The sequence below is a fragment of the Sebastes umbrosus genome, chromosome 9 (assembly GCF_015220745.1).
Source record: "Sebastes umbrosus isolate fSebUmb1 chromosome 9, fSebUmb1.pri, whole genome shotgun sequence".
Lineage (NCBI taxonomy): Eukaryota > Metazoa > Chordata > Actinopteri > Perciformes > Sebastidae > Sebastes > Sebastes umbrosus.
The window spans coordinates 6,727,303-6,745,169 of NC_051277.1; the positions used below are offsets into that span (position 1 = coordinate 6,727,303).

At 39.5% G+C, this 17,867-nt stretch overlaps 1 protein-coding gene and 1 long non-coding RNA gene across 2 annotated transcripts in view; one reads left to right on the plus strand and one right to left on the minus strand.

Annotated features, from left to right (window-relative positions):
• Positions 1–17,867, plus strand: part of LOC119494137 — a 100,479-nt gene that overhangs the window by 19,284 nt on the left and 63,328 nt on the right. The window lies entirely within an intron of this gene.
• Positions 1–17,867, minus strand: part of gfra4b (GDNF family receptor alpha 4b) — a 55,544-nt gene that overhangs the window by 1,431 nt on the left and 36,246 nt on the right. The window contains exons 2-7 of the mRNA XM_037779755.1: positions 11,830–12,105; positions 11,351–11,431; positions 8,551–8,896; positions 7,690–7,799; positions 5,588–5,722; positions 370–536 (exon numbers count right to left, since the gene is read on the minus strand). Of these exons, the coding sequence (XP_037635683.1) occupies positions 370–536; positions 5,588–5,722; positions 7,690–7,799; positions 8,551–8,896; positions 11,351–11,431; positions 11,830–12,105 (1,115 nt within the window). The remainder of the gene's footprint in view (positions 1–369; positions 537–5,587; positions 5,723–7,689; positions 7,800–8,550; positions 8,897–11,350; positions 11,432–11,829; positions 12,106–17,867) is intronic.

The following is a 17,867-nucleotide window of genomic DNA, read 5'->3' on the forward strand; positions in this document are numbered from 1 at the left end:
ACAAAAAATGTCATTTCAGTTGTAAAACTGAGGACTGTCAATTTAACTTTGACAGCCCTAGATTTGACCTCTTTTTTATGTCACAATGACTCTAAAGGAAAAGCAGATAAATTAAAGCTATGTGTGTAGAATTCGAAAATGTATGCACCCAGTGGTAGTATGAAAAAAGACACCATGTCAGACAACAGTGCATGCCACTATTAGTACTCAATGGATTCATTCAGGAACACAGAGAATGAAAAAAAACATACACTATACCAATTTACACTAGGATTGTCTCATCCTTCTACAAACATAAGGCTATAATCATCACATAAACAATCCACACCCAGTGTCTTTGATATTTAAAAGGACAATAAAACTGCACACCTGTGTTGGTATTATTGTATCCAGGATGTTCCTCATAGTTTCTATGGTGTCTGGTGGAGATGCGGTGCTCCTGTTTTCTCTGCTGCCGTGGCCGGGGCTGGGTGTACTGGACTGGCTGACAGTTGGCTGCTGGTCTGATTCACTTCCAAACGTCATAAGAGCATTCCCTGAAACATTCGACATAGTAATTAAAAAACACTATCAGACTTCAGCAACGTCGTCTTGATATGTTCCAGTTCATGTCTTATTCAGTCACAACAGATGCCTTAAGTTCTGAATCGTACATGTTTCATGAGCGGTTTGTTGGGCCAGAGCTAGTTTGGATTTGGTCAGCAGAGGCGAGAGAGACCGAAAAAAAAGAAAACAGATAATACTCAGTATTCTCTTCAAGTATCCAAACTGCACCTGCCTCTCCACATCGACCTCATTAACTCGTAGAGCGTTTGCTCTGGCCAAACAACTCTGAGACCTCTCTCTGTATCTTTTCTAGGCCGGGGGCCCGAGGAAAGACTGGCCAAAGATTCACCTCGCCGCACACACCAAGCAAAGATACTCATTGTGTGTACAGGTTCAGTGATAGATATATGCTCGCCGAGGTCAATAACAAGGGCCATTAATTATTCACACTCCAGAGCAGAGGTCATAAGAGAAATGGAAAGAAGAGAATTAGCATTAGGAAACACAGCAGAAGAACAGAAGACACAGTAAATTACAAGACACCCATGTAGGAATTCTGGATTAAGACTGATGTACATTTAGCACCATATTATGAAATGATCGTATGTGCTGTTCTTTAATCTGGTATTGTTCCCATAATTCATGTAATATGATTTATTTTTGACTGCTATTTCTACTGTTCCTAATAGGGCTATCCTCAACCAAGGAAATTCTTAGTCGACAAACACTCATATGATTTTGACGACTAATTGATTGAGTTGATTTAATCGACCGATCTGTAAAACCGAATTTCTCCTAAAAAAATCACACAAAAGCACCACTTTAAATCTTGTGTTTATCACAAATGTGCTCATAAGTTCCTCGGAAATAAGTCATTCAGCATGAAAAAAGCATTAAAAACAACTAATGGGCTAAAGAAATCTGAGTTGACTAAGACCAAAACGACCGATTAGTCGACTCATCCGCTAAGAGGAGGCAGTCCTAGTTCCTAAATTCACTTCCTTCATAAATCTGTAATCAACAACACCATTCATACTTCCATTTTATTTAACTCTATACTTCTTACTTTATACATCTCACAGGTAAATATTGTACTTTTTAGTCCACTACATTTGTCTGACAGCTCTAGTTACTTTTCAGATTACAGTCTTTTCATACTTCTTGGATCAGCTGGAAAATGCATCGTCACAAAGCTGGAAACAGGGCTGTTTCACTGACACCATGAAAAGTTGACTTTTTAGAGATACGTGGTTCTTACAGGACAGCGACGCTACAAACATATGATGATCTTTTAGACCACAATGCATTGCTGTAGATTAAACTAGCCAACAGTATATAAATGAGTTAACATTAGCACTACCTAAAACATCTATAGCAGTAAAATTCAAGCAGCAGTAATATTAATCCAGAAACATCATATATAATAGTAGAACACTTACGGGGAACATTTTACTGCACAATGAATACTTTTCACAGTGTGGTATTTGTACTTTTACGTAAGTAAAGGATCTAAATATTCCTCTGCTTCCTGACATGCAGTGTTGAATGAGTCTTTCTATATGGTCCTCTTTTGATTCGTATTATGTTGATTTCAGTAGTGTTACATTTTCTGCCATCTTTAGTCTCATCTTTGCAGCTGTCCCCATCATTCAAATTTCAGAACATTTCATTAGTGGCTGTAACAGCTGAATGTTTGAATATGTCTGATAGTCAAGCATCATATTTAACCCTTTAATACATACCTCAAGTCTTTACAGAACCAAGAACATATTACATCCTGCTTAATACGCTCATAGTATTCAGTTTTGCCCACAACTCTTGCTGTCGGTCCAGACTCTACTGGTTGCCATGATGTTGCCGGATTGCCATGTTTGTTTTTTTCCACCGCTTCTGCCAGTTTGGTGCAGATGTCCTTGGGATATTGACTTTTGTGACTGCCTGGCTTTTCCTCCAGCCCCCGCACCATGAGTTTGACATTTGTGGTTTTTAGTGAAATGTCTCCACAACTGTTGGGTAGATTGCCATGAAATTTGGTTCCCTCCAAATTTCATTTGGGCTGTAGTGATTGCCTTACATTTCACCCAGTGCTATCACCAAGTTAAAGTTTTAATTTGGTTAATTTAATTTGGTTCATGGACAAATACTTGAAAATCTGTTAACTAAAATACTTTTTTTACAAGCAATAGCAATGTTGTGTTAATTAGTAGCTTTCATAACAGGTCACTAAAGACCCGTGGTATGAAGGACTGTTTGTCAAGATACCCATGCATTTATTGATTAAAAAAGAAAATTAGTGTCCAAAATAATCATCAGTTTTCTGAAGAAAGTTTTCATGAGTTAGCGCTCTAACTTTTTTCCATTAATTGTTAACTAAAAAGAAAAAAAGAAAATACATCAGGTGTTTCGAGGAGATTCAATAAATATATAATTACCTAACAATCACACGGCCAGCTCACTTATAATTCACTAAGAAGTGAGTGTCTGAACACCCAGGCGGAATTACCAAGGAAACAGCATGAAGGGGATGATTAATAACAAGAGAAGATGGAAAGAGAGAGAGAGAAAAAGAGAGAGAGAGAGAGAGAGAGAGAGAGTCAGAGAGAGAGCATACTGTTAAATCTATCTACAAAGAGCACAGGACCTCTGATTTAAATACATCTCCCTCTGCTGCTGTTTGAACATGCTGGGAAACATCTGTCTCACTGAATCCCAGCGGCTCTGTCCTGTCGCTTTCTTCCATCACAGAATTTATTTACTTTTCATATCAAGTTTGCTTTCATGTCCCCTGATGCAGGTTATCAGTGCAAATTATTATGATTAGGGAACCCAGTTTCTGTGTTACACGGTCATAATGAAATTACTCTGGCTGTACCAGCAGTGAAGGGAAATGATATGAAACCATAGAAATCCAAACGAGCACCTGAGGTGTTTGTGAAACAGTATTTGTTTCAGCTCTACAGTGATAAGGGTTTTCTTTATATACCTATTTATACCCAAACGTCCTGCTATATTCACACTGAGACTGAACGTGTCCATATGCTTACTTTTTCATCTCAGCTGATGTAGATCTAAGGCTTCCTATGCTGCATAAACACAAAAGGGCTGCTTGATGTCTCATTTTTTTGCGTCTGGGACAACATCTATAAATGATACAGAATTGGGCTTAATGGAATAGTTTGACTTTTTTTTTTTTTTTTTTACAGCTCCTGACCAAGAAATAGTCAGGACTAGAAGTGTTCTGGTTTCTGTTTTTAGTCTGAGTGGTATTGACCAATCACGTTCGAGCAGGCTTTGGTTGAATGCAGGTAAACAGTCCATCTGGACAGCAAAAGACACGGAACACATTGGCAGAAATGCAATCTGGGAACCCACCGGCTATCGTCTGATGATGATTTAGCTTTTTATTGGTTTAAAATTAGCTTGTGAACTGGCTACCTGTGAAACAATCCGGTCGTACACGTCGTCTCTCAACTCCAGCTCCAGTCTCGCATCTGAGGTTGCTAATCGGACTGTAAAATATTTGCAAGAAGTCTTGGCCCGGATATTAGCTGGCTACACAGGAGCCCCCAAAAATAGAGCCCCTTGCCCCCAGAGGCTTATCCTTCGTCAGACTGCAAGCCGATGGGTTTCGAGATTGGTGAATCCGCAATGTATCGTATTTTACACTGGTTTTGTACGGATTACACACGAGACATATTGATATTGTGTTAATTAGTGAGCGTAAGGGGTGCTTGTTGGCAGATTTTGTTTCCCCGTTTCCAGTCTTTATGCTAAGCTAAGCTAACTGGATGCCCACTGTAGCCTTACATTCATTGGACAGATATAAGAGTGGAATCGATCTTCTCATCTGACTCTCAAGAAAGCAAATAAGCGTATTTTGAATTGCTTTAAGGGTGTATGACACACAGGCAAGTTGTATTTGAATTAGGGCTGGGACGATTTGTACACAAATACATCAATTTGCATAACGTGCATCAGTGAGACGCAAGAATGGCTGCGCCCGACCAAAGCATGATATATTAGGATTATCAACACATGTTTCTGTTAACTTTAACGGCCATGTATGAGTAAGAAAAGTTACAGAATGTTGTTTCAAACTGTGACTGTTGTCGTTTCAATTATTTTCCTTGCCCCATACTGATGCAAAAATACATTTGCCAGTGATTATCTTAACTGCATATTAATCCAGTGAGGAAATAAATCCATGTCATAACCATTTTAAGTTTTAGTGTCAAGTACTTAAGTAAAAGTACAGATTTCCCGGTTCAGGGAAAGTGTTGTTATGACATACAGTGAATAAATGAATCTACATGTGACAGCAATCCTTCTGAATTTAAGGTTCAGTATTTTTCTGATCAGGCATCTGACAAATAGGGTTTATTATCTTGTCACATCTGTTTTTAAGAGAAGATGAATTTATAAAATATAGAAATATTAATCAGACACATTTTTGATATTTATTTTGGGTAAATTCTAATATTAATCGTAAATTGTATAAAAACTTCTTTTTTTTTTAGAATAATCGAAAAATGAGTCGTTAAATTAATGGATAAAAAAATAATTGTTAGATGCAGCCCTAATTTGAATGCTGATATTGGAAAATAAAATTGTTAGTATGATAAACAGTTATGATCTGAGAAGACTGTCGGACATTAAATCAGTGACAAACTGTTCATCGTTGACGTCTGATGATGCTGTTTGTATCCTTGGAGCTGAATAGAAACTGTATTTTACAGTACATTTGGTATCTCACTGCTGTTGGCCTAGATTTCCCGTCAACAGACTAGGATATTTCGAATTTGTCAGTGACTGACTCATGACTAGAAACAGAACTAAATGTATCCTGGAAAAAAAACAACTTAATGACGGCAGAAAAAGAAACACATAACAGCTCTTTCCCTTAAACGGAACCGGTTAAACAGTTGAACACTAAAATAGCAGTCAAATGTTTTATCCCCCAATTACCCCTATACAAACACACCCCTACCCCGAAAACCTGTGTTGGTACATTCCAGTGTATTGCGGATAGAGTGACACTCACGGAGACAGATGTTGTCGGTGAAGTATCCCAGGAACTGATCACAGTCTTCTTTCCGGCTCCCACTGGCCGAGCAGGAGCACCACGGAGCCACGCTGGATGTGGAGTTGTCGACATAGTTGGGAGTTATTGTGCTTCCTGCAGACACACCGCACCAATCACTATTAAATATTTATTCTCCTTTCATTCATTTGTAGTACTTTATTATCTGAAATATTAATGAACACTGTATTCCCTATACTGACCTGATACACAGTGATGCACCGATCTGACTTTTTCAGTCCCGATACCGATAGCGATACAGAGTACCGATCCGATACTGGTGTTTGATTAATAAACTGTATGTCTCACTGTGTGAAAGGGACTGGGATCATTCTTTTATGAGTAAGGCAACATCTGGCTTGACTTTGTTTTGTAAAACAAAATGTAACAAATAAATACATACATATAAATTTATTGTATTGTTATTTATTATTTAAAGAATAAATCGTACACCAGCAACCAATGTTAATCTGGGCAGCTATTTAGATTTATTCTGTCTTTAGACGAAAATGCATATTAGTTTTAGTCCCATTTTAGTCACTTGTATCCTTCATAGTTTTAGTCGACGACACCTCAAATTGTTTTAGTCGCCGAAAAGTAATTTGATTTTAGTCAAAATGTTTTCTGTTAAATTTGTCAGCTATTTTTTTTTATATATATATATATTTAGTCATCAGATTGTGTTGAACATTTCTGTCATTTTAGTTATAATTGTATCGTATCTGATGAAAAACACGGGTTGAATGATTAAGAATGCAGCTTTGCAGTTAGTTCGAGTCCTCCTAACTGCGCTCATTAATGATGCGCAGTTCAGTCGCACCCACCGGTGCATTATGAGAGCCAATCTGCCCACCTAACTTGCTCAACCACCCGAACCCGACCTACCAACTTTATGCATTATAGTAGCACAATTGTCATGACTGAGAGAAGATGGACTGAGCGCCGCCGCCGCGCGTTGTGTGTGTGTGTGTGTGAACATGACAAAAATAAAGAGATTTTGTTTTTTATGTTTTTAAACTACATTTTAGTCTTGTCTTTTTTCGTCAATGATATTGTATGTTTGATACCGTCACTGTTACAGTTTATTGACGTCGATGCCGTCTCGTCAACGTCTCGTCTTAGTAATGGAAAAAAGGTCGTTGACAAACATATTTTGTCATAGTTAAAGAAATGAACACTGCCAGCAATTTGAAAAAAACAATTTTCAAAATGAACAGGAATTACAGGTTTATACTTAGCTTTTTATTGCAGCAACAAATTGGCCTAAACTTAAACAGGTTCTAGTTTATAATTTATATATATAGTGATATATAAAGGTCCCATTGTCACCGATACCTGATCTAACTAGTTGAGTCCGTATCGGCCCGATGTCCGATCCAGTATTGGTGTCGGTGCGTCCCTAATGCACAGGGCTGGTAATATCCTAGTGTTGTTTGGCTAGACTGGCTGTGTGCACTGACTCGTATGATATAATAGAGACATTCTGGCGAAAACTCTATTTTTCTCTTTTTTAGGTCACAGAAGTCTATGGCATTGAGATGTTTTTTCCTTCAACATAGTGTGGAGGTGTGATTTCAAGTGCTTTAATAAATACAAGACAGGAATGAAAATGCCAAGTGTGTGTTTGTGCTGAGGGGCACCATTTGAGGTTCTTGAAATGCATTAGGTTAGCTCCTCTCTCCAGTGTGTGTGTGTGTGTGGAAAAGAAGTGGCTGTACTTTTTTTTCTTTTTACGGACTGTTATAAAACAAATTAAACACACCTTGCATTGTGCGAGAGCCGGTGTTTTTCTGCAGCGGGAGACTTTTATATATTCTGTATCTTAAACCGTGTTGAACTTTTGGTTTAGAATTAGAGGTTTCATTTTATTCACCCACTCACTCTTATTAATTGCCACTTTAGCTAGCTTTTACTCATTCCTGCTGCACAATCTTCCCTTTTCTTTCTCTAACACAGCATATGGCGCACAATCATCCTTCACATCTCTTTCCTCCTCCACCTATTCATTTCCCTTTCCGTTATATGTTCCCTCTCTGTGTATTACCTCTCAGGTGTGCACCTACCTATGAGCCCTGTGTAGGCGAGGAGACAGGCTCCATAGTTGCCTTGCTTGCAGCCATTGGCAGACGATTCGGAGGGCTCGCAGTCGTACTGGAACTGAGCCAGGCGAGACCTAGAGAAGCAACGGGCTCTGGTTAGCAAAAACATTATAGCTTCCTGTATTGTTTTATGTTAAAAGTTTGCTGGTTCTTTTTACTATAACTTCCATTTAATTAAGAGTTGGCCGCTCTGACATAAAGAAATATTGTTGGACGTGGCGAAGACTGAAAGCATTGGACTGTAATGTGAAAGTGATAGAAAGAGTAATATATTTCATCCCCCAGACCTGGGATCATTAGTGAAGCCCTCTGAGTGTAATGGGGCTGTGAAAAATAATGGCCATGACCAGAGATAGCAATGAGCGATAACTCTGATCCATCTGGCTCTTTATCTGTGCTAAATATTTAATGTGTTATTCCAACAGGCTCTCTGGGGTGTTCTAACCAACGGTGGTAGAAAGCTTTAGGGTAAAACAGCGGGCCATTTTGTTGATTGATTGGCTGTTTATTTGGTTTCAAATAGCCATAATACTGAACAGCACTGGCCCAAATATGTATGGTGAGTACATTTAAAACCTATATCCAAGGAGTACTTGAATAAACCGGGGAATGGTGAATCATTGGCTTTGCTGATACCTGGAGAAAAGAGTAAGTTCATTAAGCAAAACAAAACTGGGGATTGTGATCATATTACAGCGATATGTTATCGTATCCATAAGAGACCAAGTGAGAAATAACTTTAATATCTGTTATAGACATGAGAGAAAGACTGTTTTTGAAATAAATGGGAGCCAATTAAAAGATCCCATTGAGCTCCGTTCTAACCTGCACACATAGTCGGCGTTGCAGATCTTCATCTGTGTGATGCAGTTGGGTTTTTCCACGCTTTCATACGAGCAGCTTGGTACAATCGTCTGCCTCCGACGCTCCGCGCACGCCGTGTCCGTGCAGGGGCAGAAGAGCAGCTCGTGTGTGTAGTCGGCGGGAACGCGGTCAAAGAACCTGCGCAGGGCCTTGTTGCATTTAGGCCGGTTGCACAGGCCCGACTTGGCAGTGGGTTTGATGCAAGCTGAGACATATTCTGTGCGGAGCTTCTGGCACAAGTCGTCCACGTTGCAAGCCTTGGCCGCATCCAGGCAGCGATTCACAGTTGTCATGCCAACATCTGAGTCTGTGGATAGGAGTAAGGTCAAAGACGAGCGAGGTATCAGTGGAAAAATAACACAAACAGAGCAAAAAGGTTTTGTGTTTATGTGAATAAGAGCGTATGTGACCTGTGGTATGTACTCAGTGTATTTATTCAACATGCTGAGATGTAATCTCGTCCTGTTCAGTCGGTTGGGGATGTGCAGTTGGGAATTAAAGATCAGCTTCAAAGTGGAAGTGTCTGTGAATAAACAATGAAGGCTCATTTCCTGAGGACACAAGTAGAACCCAGTGGACTTCTTTGCATTATTTTAATGCTAGCATGTCATTAGCACACTAACCACATCCATGCCTCTCTATCCTTCTGATCAAAATGATCATATTGGCTGGCTATTGCACCCATGATGGCTGGCTATTTTTGCATACACCGTTTTTAATTATTCCGTTTTTTTTGTCACTCTGAATTTAATAATTCATAAGAGAATATCCTGAAGTGCGATTTGGTGGATGACATCATTGGAAAATGTTCTATTTATTTACAATGCTCTGTTCTCTGGCTTACAGTATGACTGGCCAGGATTACTTCTGTTGCGCGTACATTGTTAAATGCCACTCTTGCAAACCATTAATGTTGGTGCATATTCCCGCGGTAAGTAGGATCCTTAAGTGTGCAATTTCATTTCATGAATGGATAGTTACGTGGCTGGATTATTTGGAAGAGAGAACGCCAAATTGGTACAGTGAACAAGTTAAAGTAACAGTGAATGCTTTCTTTTCCACCCTGTCTGCCTGTCTGGTATCGTGGACAAAGAGCTGATAGTGTTGCGTTATACAATATATTTGAGAGATAACTTTCTTTCCTCCCCCTCTACCTTGACTTTTGTGTATGGAGCCTCCATGTAAAACTGATGTACGTCTCAGTGTGACTTGTGGCGGCTGTGCAGCCGTCGGCCACTTTCAGAGCCCAGTTCCCCCGATAACGACGGTTCGTAAAACTTCCTATTGGCATATTTTTGTCTGGTGGAATCAAAAGCATTGTCTAGAGTGGCGGCGGTCAGCTCTGGTGGCCACGTTGCAGCTCTGCCCGGTGAATTCAGAATCTCAATAAAGGACACTGGTCTCTAAAAACCGTGTTGACAGGAAAGAGGCAGAGGAGAAAACGGCAAAATCAGCTGGGGCAGTGCAGGCGGGGCATCGAGGCCACTGTGGCCGCAGGGCATACCGTTTTTTTGAGGGATAGAAGGCCAAACTGAGTGGGCACGATGGTAACGGAGAGATTGAGAGCTGTACTTCTGACTTCACATGACAGACAGAGAACACGAGAAAGTAATACAAAAGCTGATTTCAATAAGATTCAGAAAATGCCTAAAACTAGTTGATATCCAAGTATCAGATCCGAAGATAAGTGCAGCTTGAGTCATGCTCGTGTTATGTGATCTGCACAGAAAACATCAAGACAACTTCCTGTCCTTTATTGCATCAGTGAATAAAGCAGGCCTGAATTTCTGAATGGTCATGTTTGGTGTGAGAGTGAACCCCTGGTCCTCCGTGTGCCAACTTCTCAATGGACCTTTTGTATACATGTTGCCTGGGAAAATAGCAACCAGCTGACCTCTTTGAGCTTCAGGGATGAGTCATCAGTTTTACTGCAGTGTTATATTTTTGTAACACTGACGGGTGTTCTGGTCAGATTGGTAGATGATATACTGTATAGCCTACATATGCAAAGAAACCCTCTAGTGCGTATCACTTTTTCATTTCTTGCTAAATGTTTTCTTATATAACCATGAACCTAATTATCTTATCATTAGCGAGTAATTATGGACAATCATGAAGTAATTGCGACTTAAATATTTTATATCGATTGACAGCCCTAGTTATTGCGTTAAAGGAATTAGTAGTGTTAAAACGAATTTGCGTTAATGCATTATTATTTTGTATACTTTGACAGCCTTAGTTTTACGTGCTTAATAAACATAACCGTTTCTTAAACCTTTTACATGATAAACATGTAAAAACAGCATATCTAGTTTATGCTGTTGTCATTTAATGCTGGGTTTGTCATTTTTTATATCTACAAGATTTAATCTTCTTTTCAGAGTTTGGGCTTATTTTAATCACTTCTATGAGATTGCATTGTTATATGAGCCTGAGGCTGCAAGAAACAATGCAAGATTTGGGGATATTCTATTATCACTATAGAAAAATGCCTGAATTAGTATTCAGTGACAGTCATGAAAAATGAATAAGGATGCCATCCAGCAACCTGAAGACAACAATATCATCCTGGATGCTGGTGTTCAGATGAATGGTAATACTTGTGTAACTGTGTCTTAAGAACAGAAGGGACCTCTATTTGCCTCGGGCACGCTTCCAGGGGAAATTTAGTCGAGTCATGTATTCGTGCTAGAACAAAACATCTTGAAAGGGTAAAATTGTATAAAATAAGGTGAAACTTAATGAAGGTCAGTGAACTTGCCAGCTGTAATAGAGGCCAAGCGGACGTAGTCGTAATCCCTGTGCACCGTCTCGTAGGGATAACTCTCCACCAGGTTGAGTCCTGAAAGAAGAACAAACATTGGTTTTACAACATGTAAGAATGTGTTGCTTGTAAGTTTCACTTTCACTTTTACAATGTAGTAGGCGTAGTAGGCCCCTAATGACCCACATCTATGGTGCTTATAGACTGATAACGGCTATTTAATGGCCTGATAACAGTCAAATCGGGTGCATTTAAACTATATGAAACAAAAATTATCTCATGTTATTTTCTGATTTAGCCACTGAGACTCAGTCAACTAAATCATAATGTATACATAGATAAAAGTGCCTATTATTCATTTGTCGTCTGTATTATTTTTAACGACTGGTGGTTCTACTGAACGAGAATAAATCAAAGTTCTGATTTAAAGAAAATGCAAGTTTTTTTTTAGCAGCTGCTATCCAGTAAAGACTGACCATGTATGATAGACTGATGAAGGCTCCAGTAGATACTCAGGCAGTTCTTCTCCTTCTTCATGCCCCGTTTACACTGGCAGCCATGTAAGGGGCTGGACAGCAGGGCGGACACTGCGTTGGCACACTGGCTCCTGGCCCCGGGACCCAGCTTCACGCTGCCATTGCCCGCCACACACTGACGCAAAGTCCGCAGACGTGGACTACAAGTCTCGTCACTGGAGCAAGAGTCTCCGGCCACCAAGCAGTCTCTGCCGGCCAGTATAACCTCTAACAGAGCTGTGTGAGAGGGAGAATCAGAGCACAGCACAGAGCAGAAAGATGAGGGGGATTGGAGATGGCAGTTGGAGGCGTAAAATGAAAATAAAGGAGAACCCAGCTGAACTCAGACACAAATGTCAGGAATAAGAAAAGAAGAGAGCAGGAAAGAAAAGAACATTTTTGAGGGACAAAAATGTGAACCGTTGTAAGGGGATAATGAGCATTATGTCAAATCAACTGGGTGGCTTATTGTGTAAGTCTGATAATGTGAGAATGCACAGGTGAGATTCTTTTCAAAGTGTGTTGTCATTACAGCACTCCTTTCACAACAACCAGGGAAATTTTAATGATGTAGCTGATGCGTCTCATCGCTCTGTTGCTTCAAAACTTGAGATGAATTATGCATCTTATGTTTGGTGAAACTCTTGAGTCAGCATGAAAACATATTGTGTGTGATGGACTGTTTTCAGTCCACTATTGTCAGGATGAGGGACAATCAAGAAAGATTTACTCTATGATTTGATTGCTAGGTCGCTACCACGGCGTTGTCCGGTCTGGGTGTTGTCTGTGTTTTCATCTTAGAAATTTAACCCTTTCAGTTCATGAAAGTTAATAGTAACATTTTGGTCGCCTAAAAATGTCTTATTCAGCGTTCGGTTGTACTTAGCTCCATCTCTTGTCTCACTTCTGGTTGCCGACTTCTGGCGACGGCCAAAATGCCGAACTCGAGGCTGCCTTGAAACAGCAGTTCATAAACCAATGGTGATGTCACGTTGACTATGTCCACTTCTTACATACAGTCTATGGTCCAAACTCCAGATTAAGATAATCTCTACAACTACTGGATATATTGCCATGAAATTTAGAAATTCCCGGTCCCCAGAGGATGAATCCTGATGACTTTGGTGATCCCCTGACTTTTTAATCTAGTGCCACCATGAAGTTGAAATTTGTGGTTTTTCATCAGGTCAAAGTTTTAATGTGTCCAACACTTTGGTTTATTACCAAACACTCTACCAGCAAAACTAACTACATTTCCATCAGCCTCAACAATACTTTGTGTTTAGTGCTAATTAGCAAAATTAGCATGCTAAACTAAGATGGTGATAAAATGATAAATGGCTGCATTTATATAGCGATTTATCCAAAGAGCTTTACAATTGGCCTCTCATTAAACCATTCCCACACACCCTTCAAAGCTTTTCAAATTCATACCAGATATTTTACAACTGGAGGAGAAGAAAGTGACTCTTGATGGTTGAAAGCTTGGGGTATGAATGAATGAATGAATGAATGAATTCAGTCTTCTCTCTTTGTATCCAAAAAGAGACTATTGTATAAAGCAGTTCAGCTTTTTTGTCTGTGGTACATTATTTCTTCCACACACATTTAACATTTCTCTTCTTATCAAGATTTCTTTAATCTAAACTCTATGAAAATCTCAGTATCTTTACCCATGACCTCAAATTGATAATAACTTGGCTCGAGTTCATCAAATCCATTATCTTACAACTGGATCTGCAGGCTGAATTAGTTGAGCTATTGTTACTAACTTCTCTCACAGTTTAAGTTTTTCAGAGTTTAACTTGTGAAACCTTGTATTTTTCTAATGCATGCTGAATATGTGCGTATTAAGCAGTTACTGTGTGAAAGATCTTGAGTGGCAGACTTGATACAAATGCTAAACCACGCTCTCGCTGATTCACTGACTCACCTTGTCCTGAGCGGCTTTGACTCCCTTCACTTCTGCTGTAAGTCTAATAGGTGCGTGTCATGTACAGAATATACAGAGTACATTAACAAGTGAAAGAACTGTAGATATTCATCTGTTGCTGTGGTTGAGAAGCCCATGCAGCACCATGTCCGTTCATTGAACTCCATCTCAGTGCACCAACATAACAGCTGGTGAGATGGGAGCTGCTGTTGGTTTTCTTTTGCATCGCTGGGCTCGAATGGCAGGATAAATACTTTGGGTAAACATGTGGGATGAAGAGAAAAAGTGAAGTCGTGTCTACACTAGCAGTACTGGTAGTTGTAGAAATGGAAAAGCATTATGATGACTGCATTATATGATGTTACGGCTTTTTGTTGTTATACCTTGCAAACAGCTGACATATTAATTCAAATGTAATAAACTGCTGTGGCTTTTATATCCTGCTGTGTATCTTGAGATTGAGTTGAGTCGTAATTGTTCAAAGGAAATGTTTATTTGAGCGAACGAAGCTCTACATACTCACAGAGACGGGGGTTTGCATCCTGAGTCCCATCTGTGTTTTAGGCAACAACAACACTTTGGTTAAGGTTAAGGAAAGATTGTGATTTTGGTTAATTGTTGATGAGCACAATGGGCCTCATGCAAGAACCGCTCGTACAAACAGATTCATTCATGAGCGGCTTGTACGAGTGATTTAAGAGAATATTCTCTTATTTTTAATTTTCTTTGGTATGAGCACAATTTACGAGTGGACCAGATGCCTGTACGAAGCAGGATTTGGGGTTATAGCGAGCTAACTTCAGGTTTAACCCTGGGTTTTCTGTCCGACGACGGTCACTTCTTACCGGGGTAGATCGCCATGGGAACTGATGCTGAACAGCTAACCTGCTCCGGAGCACGTTATGTTCGAGATAAGAGATCAACTCCTATAAAAGCACCGCTTACTACTGACCAATCAAAGCTCAGTGCGCAGATTGTATGATAATATTACACACATACGAAGAAGTTACAGTCATAATCCAAGCTAAAAGCAACACAGTTTAAACTGACAAATGCAGGAAGGACAGCTGGATTTATGCCGTGGGTGTTTACCACTTTGAATTATGTTTATATATTTATTTATTTTACCCTCTCCCAAGTCCGTTTCACTCCGTCGGAGTCAGGGACGCAGCTGAAAGAAGGCTGAAATAGTCATACACACTTCTACAACAGCAAAGGACATAATGTGTAGGCTATTCATTCGCTCTATTCTCCGATATAAATTACACTTCATAATTATGTTGACATTATCCTGTGTGACTCTACAATTCAAATTATAATATATATTGAATATTGTATATAATAAGGTCAATGGGAAGTGTAACCAGGCGCATCAGGCTGGCTTCTTTTGGATGTGCGTCAGGCCCTTTTGGAAGAGAGCGTGTCATTACGCGGGTCATTTACGCTGTTATCTAAAGTTAGGAGCGCTTGCTGAATCTGACGTGGCACACTCGTATGAGCCAACAGTATGGAAAGAAGTAAGAGAAAGTTAAGACGGAATACGAAAATGTTCTTGCATGAGGCCCATTGTTTCTTGTGATCTCAGCCACTGCTGACTTTTGCTGTATTGAACCAGACCTTGAAGTGGTCTGATGGATGAATAAAAACAACTCTATTGCAACCAGTTGGGAACCAGGCCTGTACAGTACACACAGTAATATGCAGCAATAGGAGCTCTTACAAAAACATAATTATACATGTCAAGATGTTGACCCCAGGTGTATGTAGACAATTAGCAGTATAACATTCATGGGAGAAGTTTCTGTCATAGAGCTCATAAGCCACATAAAATACAGACCCTCGCTGGAGTTAATTGCGGTGGAGGTGGTGAATTTTTAAAAAGAGCTGCCACTCTTCTTTTGAGTCTTTCTTCTCTTGCACTCTGCAGTTTTTTAAAATTATACTGTCGATGAAAAAAGAGAAAAGAAAGACGTCTTCTTTGTAGCACTACTCTCCATTAGTGTTTGCTTTACATGACATGTTTACATACACTGTGTGTGTCCAATAGGGCTGTCAATCGATTAAAATATTTAATTGCGATTAATCGCATGAATATCCATAGTTAATTGCGATAAATTGCAAATTAATCACACATTTTCATTCAAAATGTACCTAAAAGGGAGATTTGTCAAGTATACAACATGGGAGTGGGCAAATATGCTTGCGTTATGCAAACGTATGAATATATTTATTATTGGGAATCAATTAACAACACAAAACAATGAAAAATATTATCCAGTAACCCTCACAGGTACTGCATTTAGCATAAAAAATATGCTCAAATCATAACATGGCAAACTCAAGCTCAACTGACAGCTACAGCTTTCAGTGTGCTGACTTGACTATGACTTGCCCTAAAACTGCATGTGATTATCATAAAGTGGGCATGTCTGTAAAGGGGAGATTCGTGGGTACCCAAAGAACCCATTTTCATTCACATATCTTGAGGTCAGAGGTCAAGGGACACCTGAAAAAATGGCCATGCCAGTTTTTCCTCACCAAAATGTAGCATATTTTTGGAGCATTATTTAGCCTCCTTCTTGACGAGTTAGTATGACATCGATTCCTTAGGTTTTCTAGTTCCATATGATGCCAGTATCTTAACTCTAGCTTTAAAACCCAGCGTGCTGCAACCCAAAAATCGCAAGTTGCGTTAATGCGTTATCGCGTTAACATTGACAACCCTGCTGTCCAAAAAAAAGGATATATTTTTTTACATGTGTTTTCTCAGGTTATTCTAAAAACATATTCCTAAGCATGACCCAAAATAAGCCAAGAGGATCCCACTATTCAAACACTTTAAATTCATTCCACCTGTGTTTTCTCTCGTAATGTCTCTTACCCCATATGCTTGAGTCCAAAAATATCAATTTCATGCTGCTACTGTTTTGATCTCTAAAACTCACACACGGAAAGAAAGTAATAATCCAACCTATTTTCCTTTTTGTCAACACTGTCCAATCGCTACATGTGCTTTTTAAAGGTGGATCTTTACTCAAACCCCACAGGTGAGTCGAGTCTCACTCACATCAGGATTATTGAAACTCTCATCCTCTATTCAGCACACGTCAGCTAAGTGCATCCGATACAGACGTGTGGATGCTGGGAAAAAAAAAAAAAAAATCAAACCAACGCCAATGTCCGACCTAGGCCAGATGGTCAGTTGCAAATTCAAGGCAGAGATCCCAGGCCCTTCCTGCTCTGTGTGGCAGTTTGTGCTGCCTGGGCAGAAGCTGGAATAGACACCATACATCATGAATGCAAATGAGCCTCTTGATTTGACATTTCCAATAAGCCCGTCTCAATGTACCAGTGGGTTTAGCCAATTAACCATGTCAGTAATCAATGTGTTCTGAGGCTCAGTTAAGTCCTCAGTTTCCCTGCCACATAAATCACAGGCAGATTAGCTGATCAGTTACCCTTGCGCACCGACTTAATGGTCCACTTCAGGAGAGATAAAATGGAAAATGAAACTTAATGAAGTCAGCTGGAATGTAACCCTAACTCTACCTACAAAGCAGCGAGGCTGTGGAGGAAAATGATAATGTATTGCTGCACTTAATGAGTATCACCTTTGTTTCAGTGCTCTTTAAGATTTGTAAATTATCTTTATAGTTGGATTAAAGCTAGCAGCGTCACTTTAAAATGAGCAGCCTCCACCATGGTGGCTGCCTAGCAAAGAGTGTTCAGCAACATGACACAAACCTTTGTGTGTTTGGCTTTTTGGCAGCTACTTCTGCATACTTTCAGCTAGAAAACTCAAACTTTCAATGTTGAGATTAGCGGTTGACCGATGGATTTTAAAAGTCAGAGATAATGACGATAGTTTGGTGCAGGAAAAAGACGATAGCCGATTAATTGGCTGATACCCTCCCGATAAAAAATGCACACTGTCGGAAATGAACAATCTTTGACGTTATTACAAACTATATAACTAACTGACATCCAAGCTAAAGTAATAAATACTAAAATAAATAAATCTGGAACCGAACATCAAATTCAAAGTAATACATATCTAAATAAATAA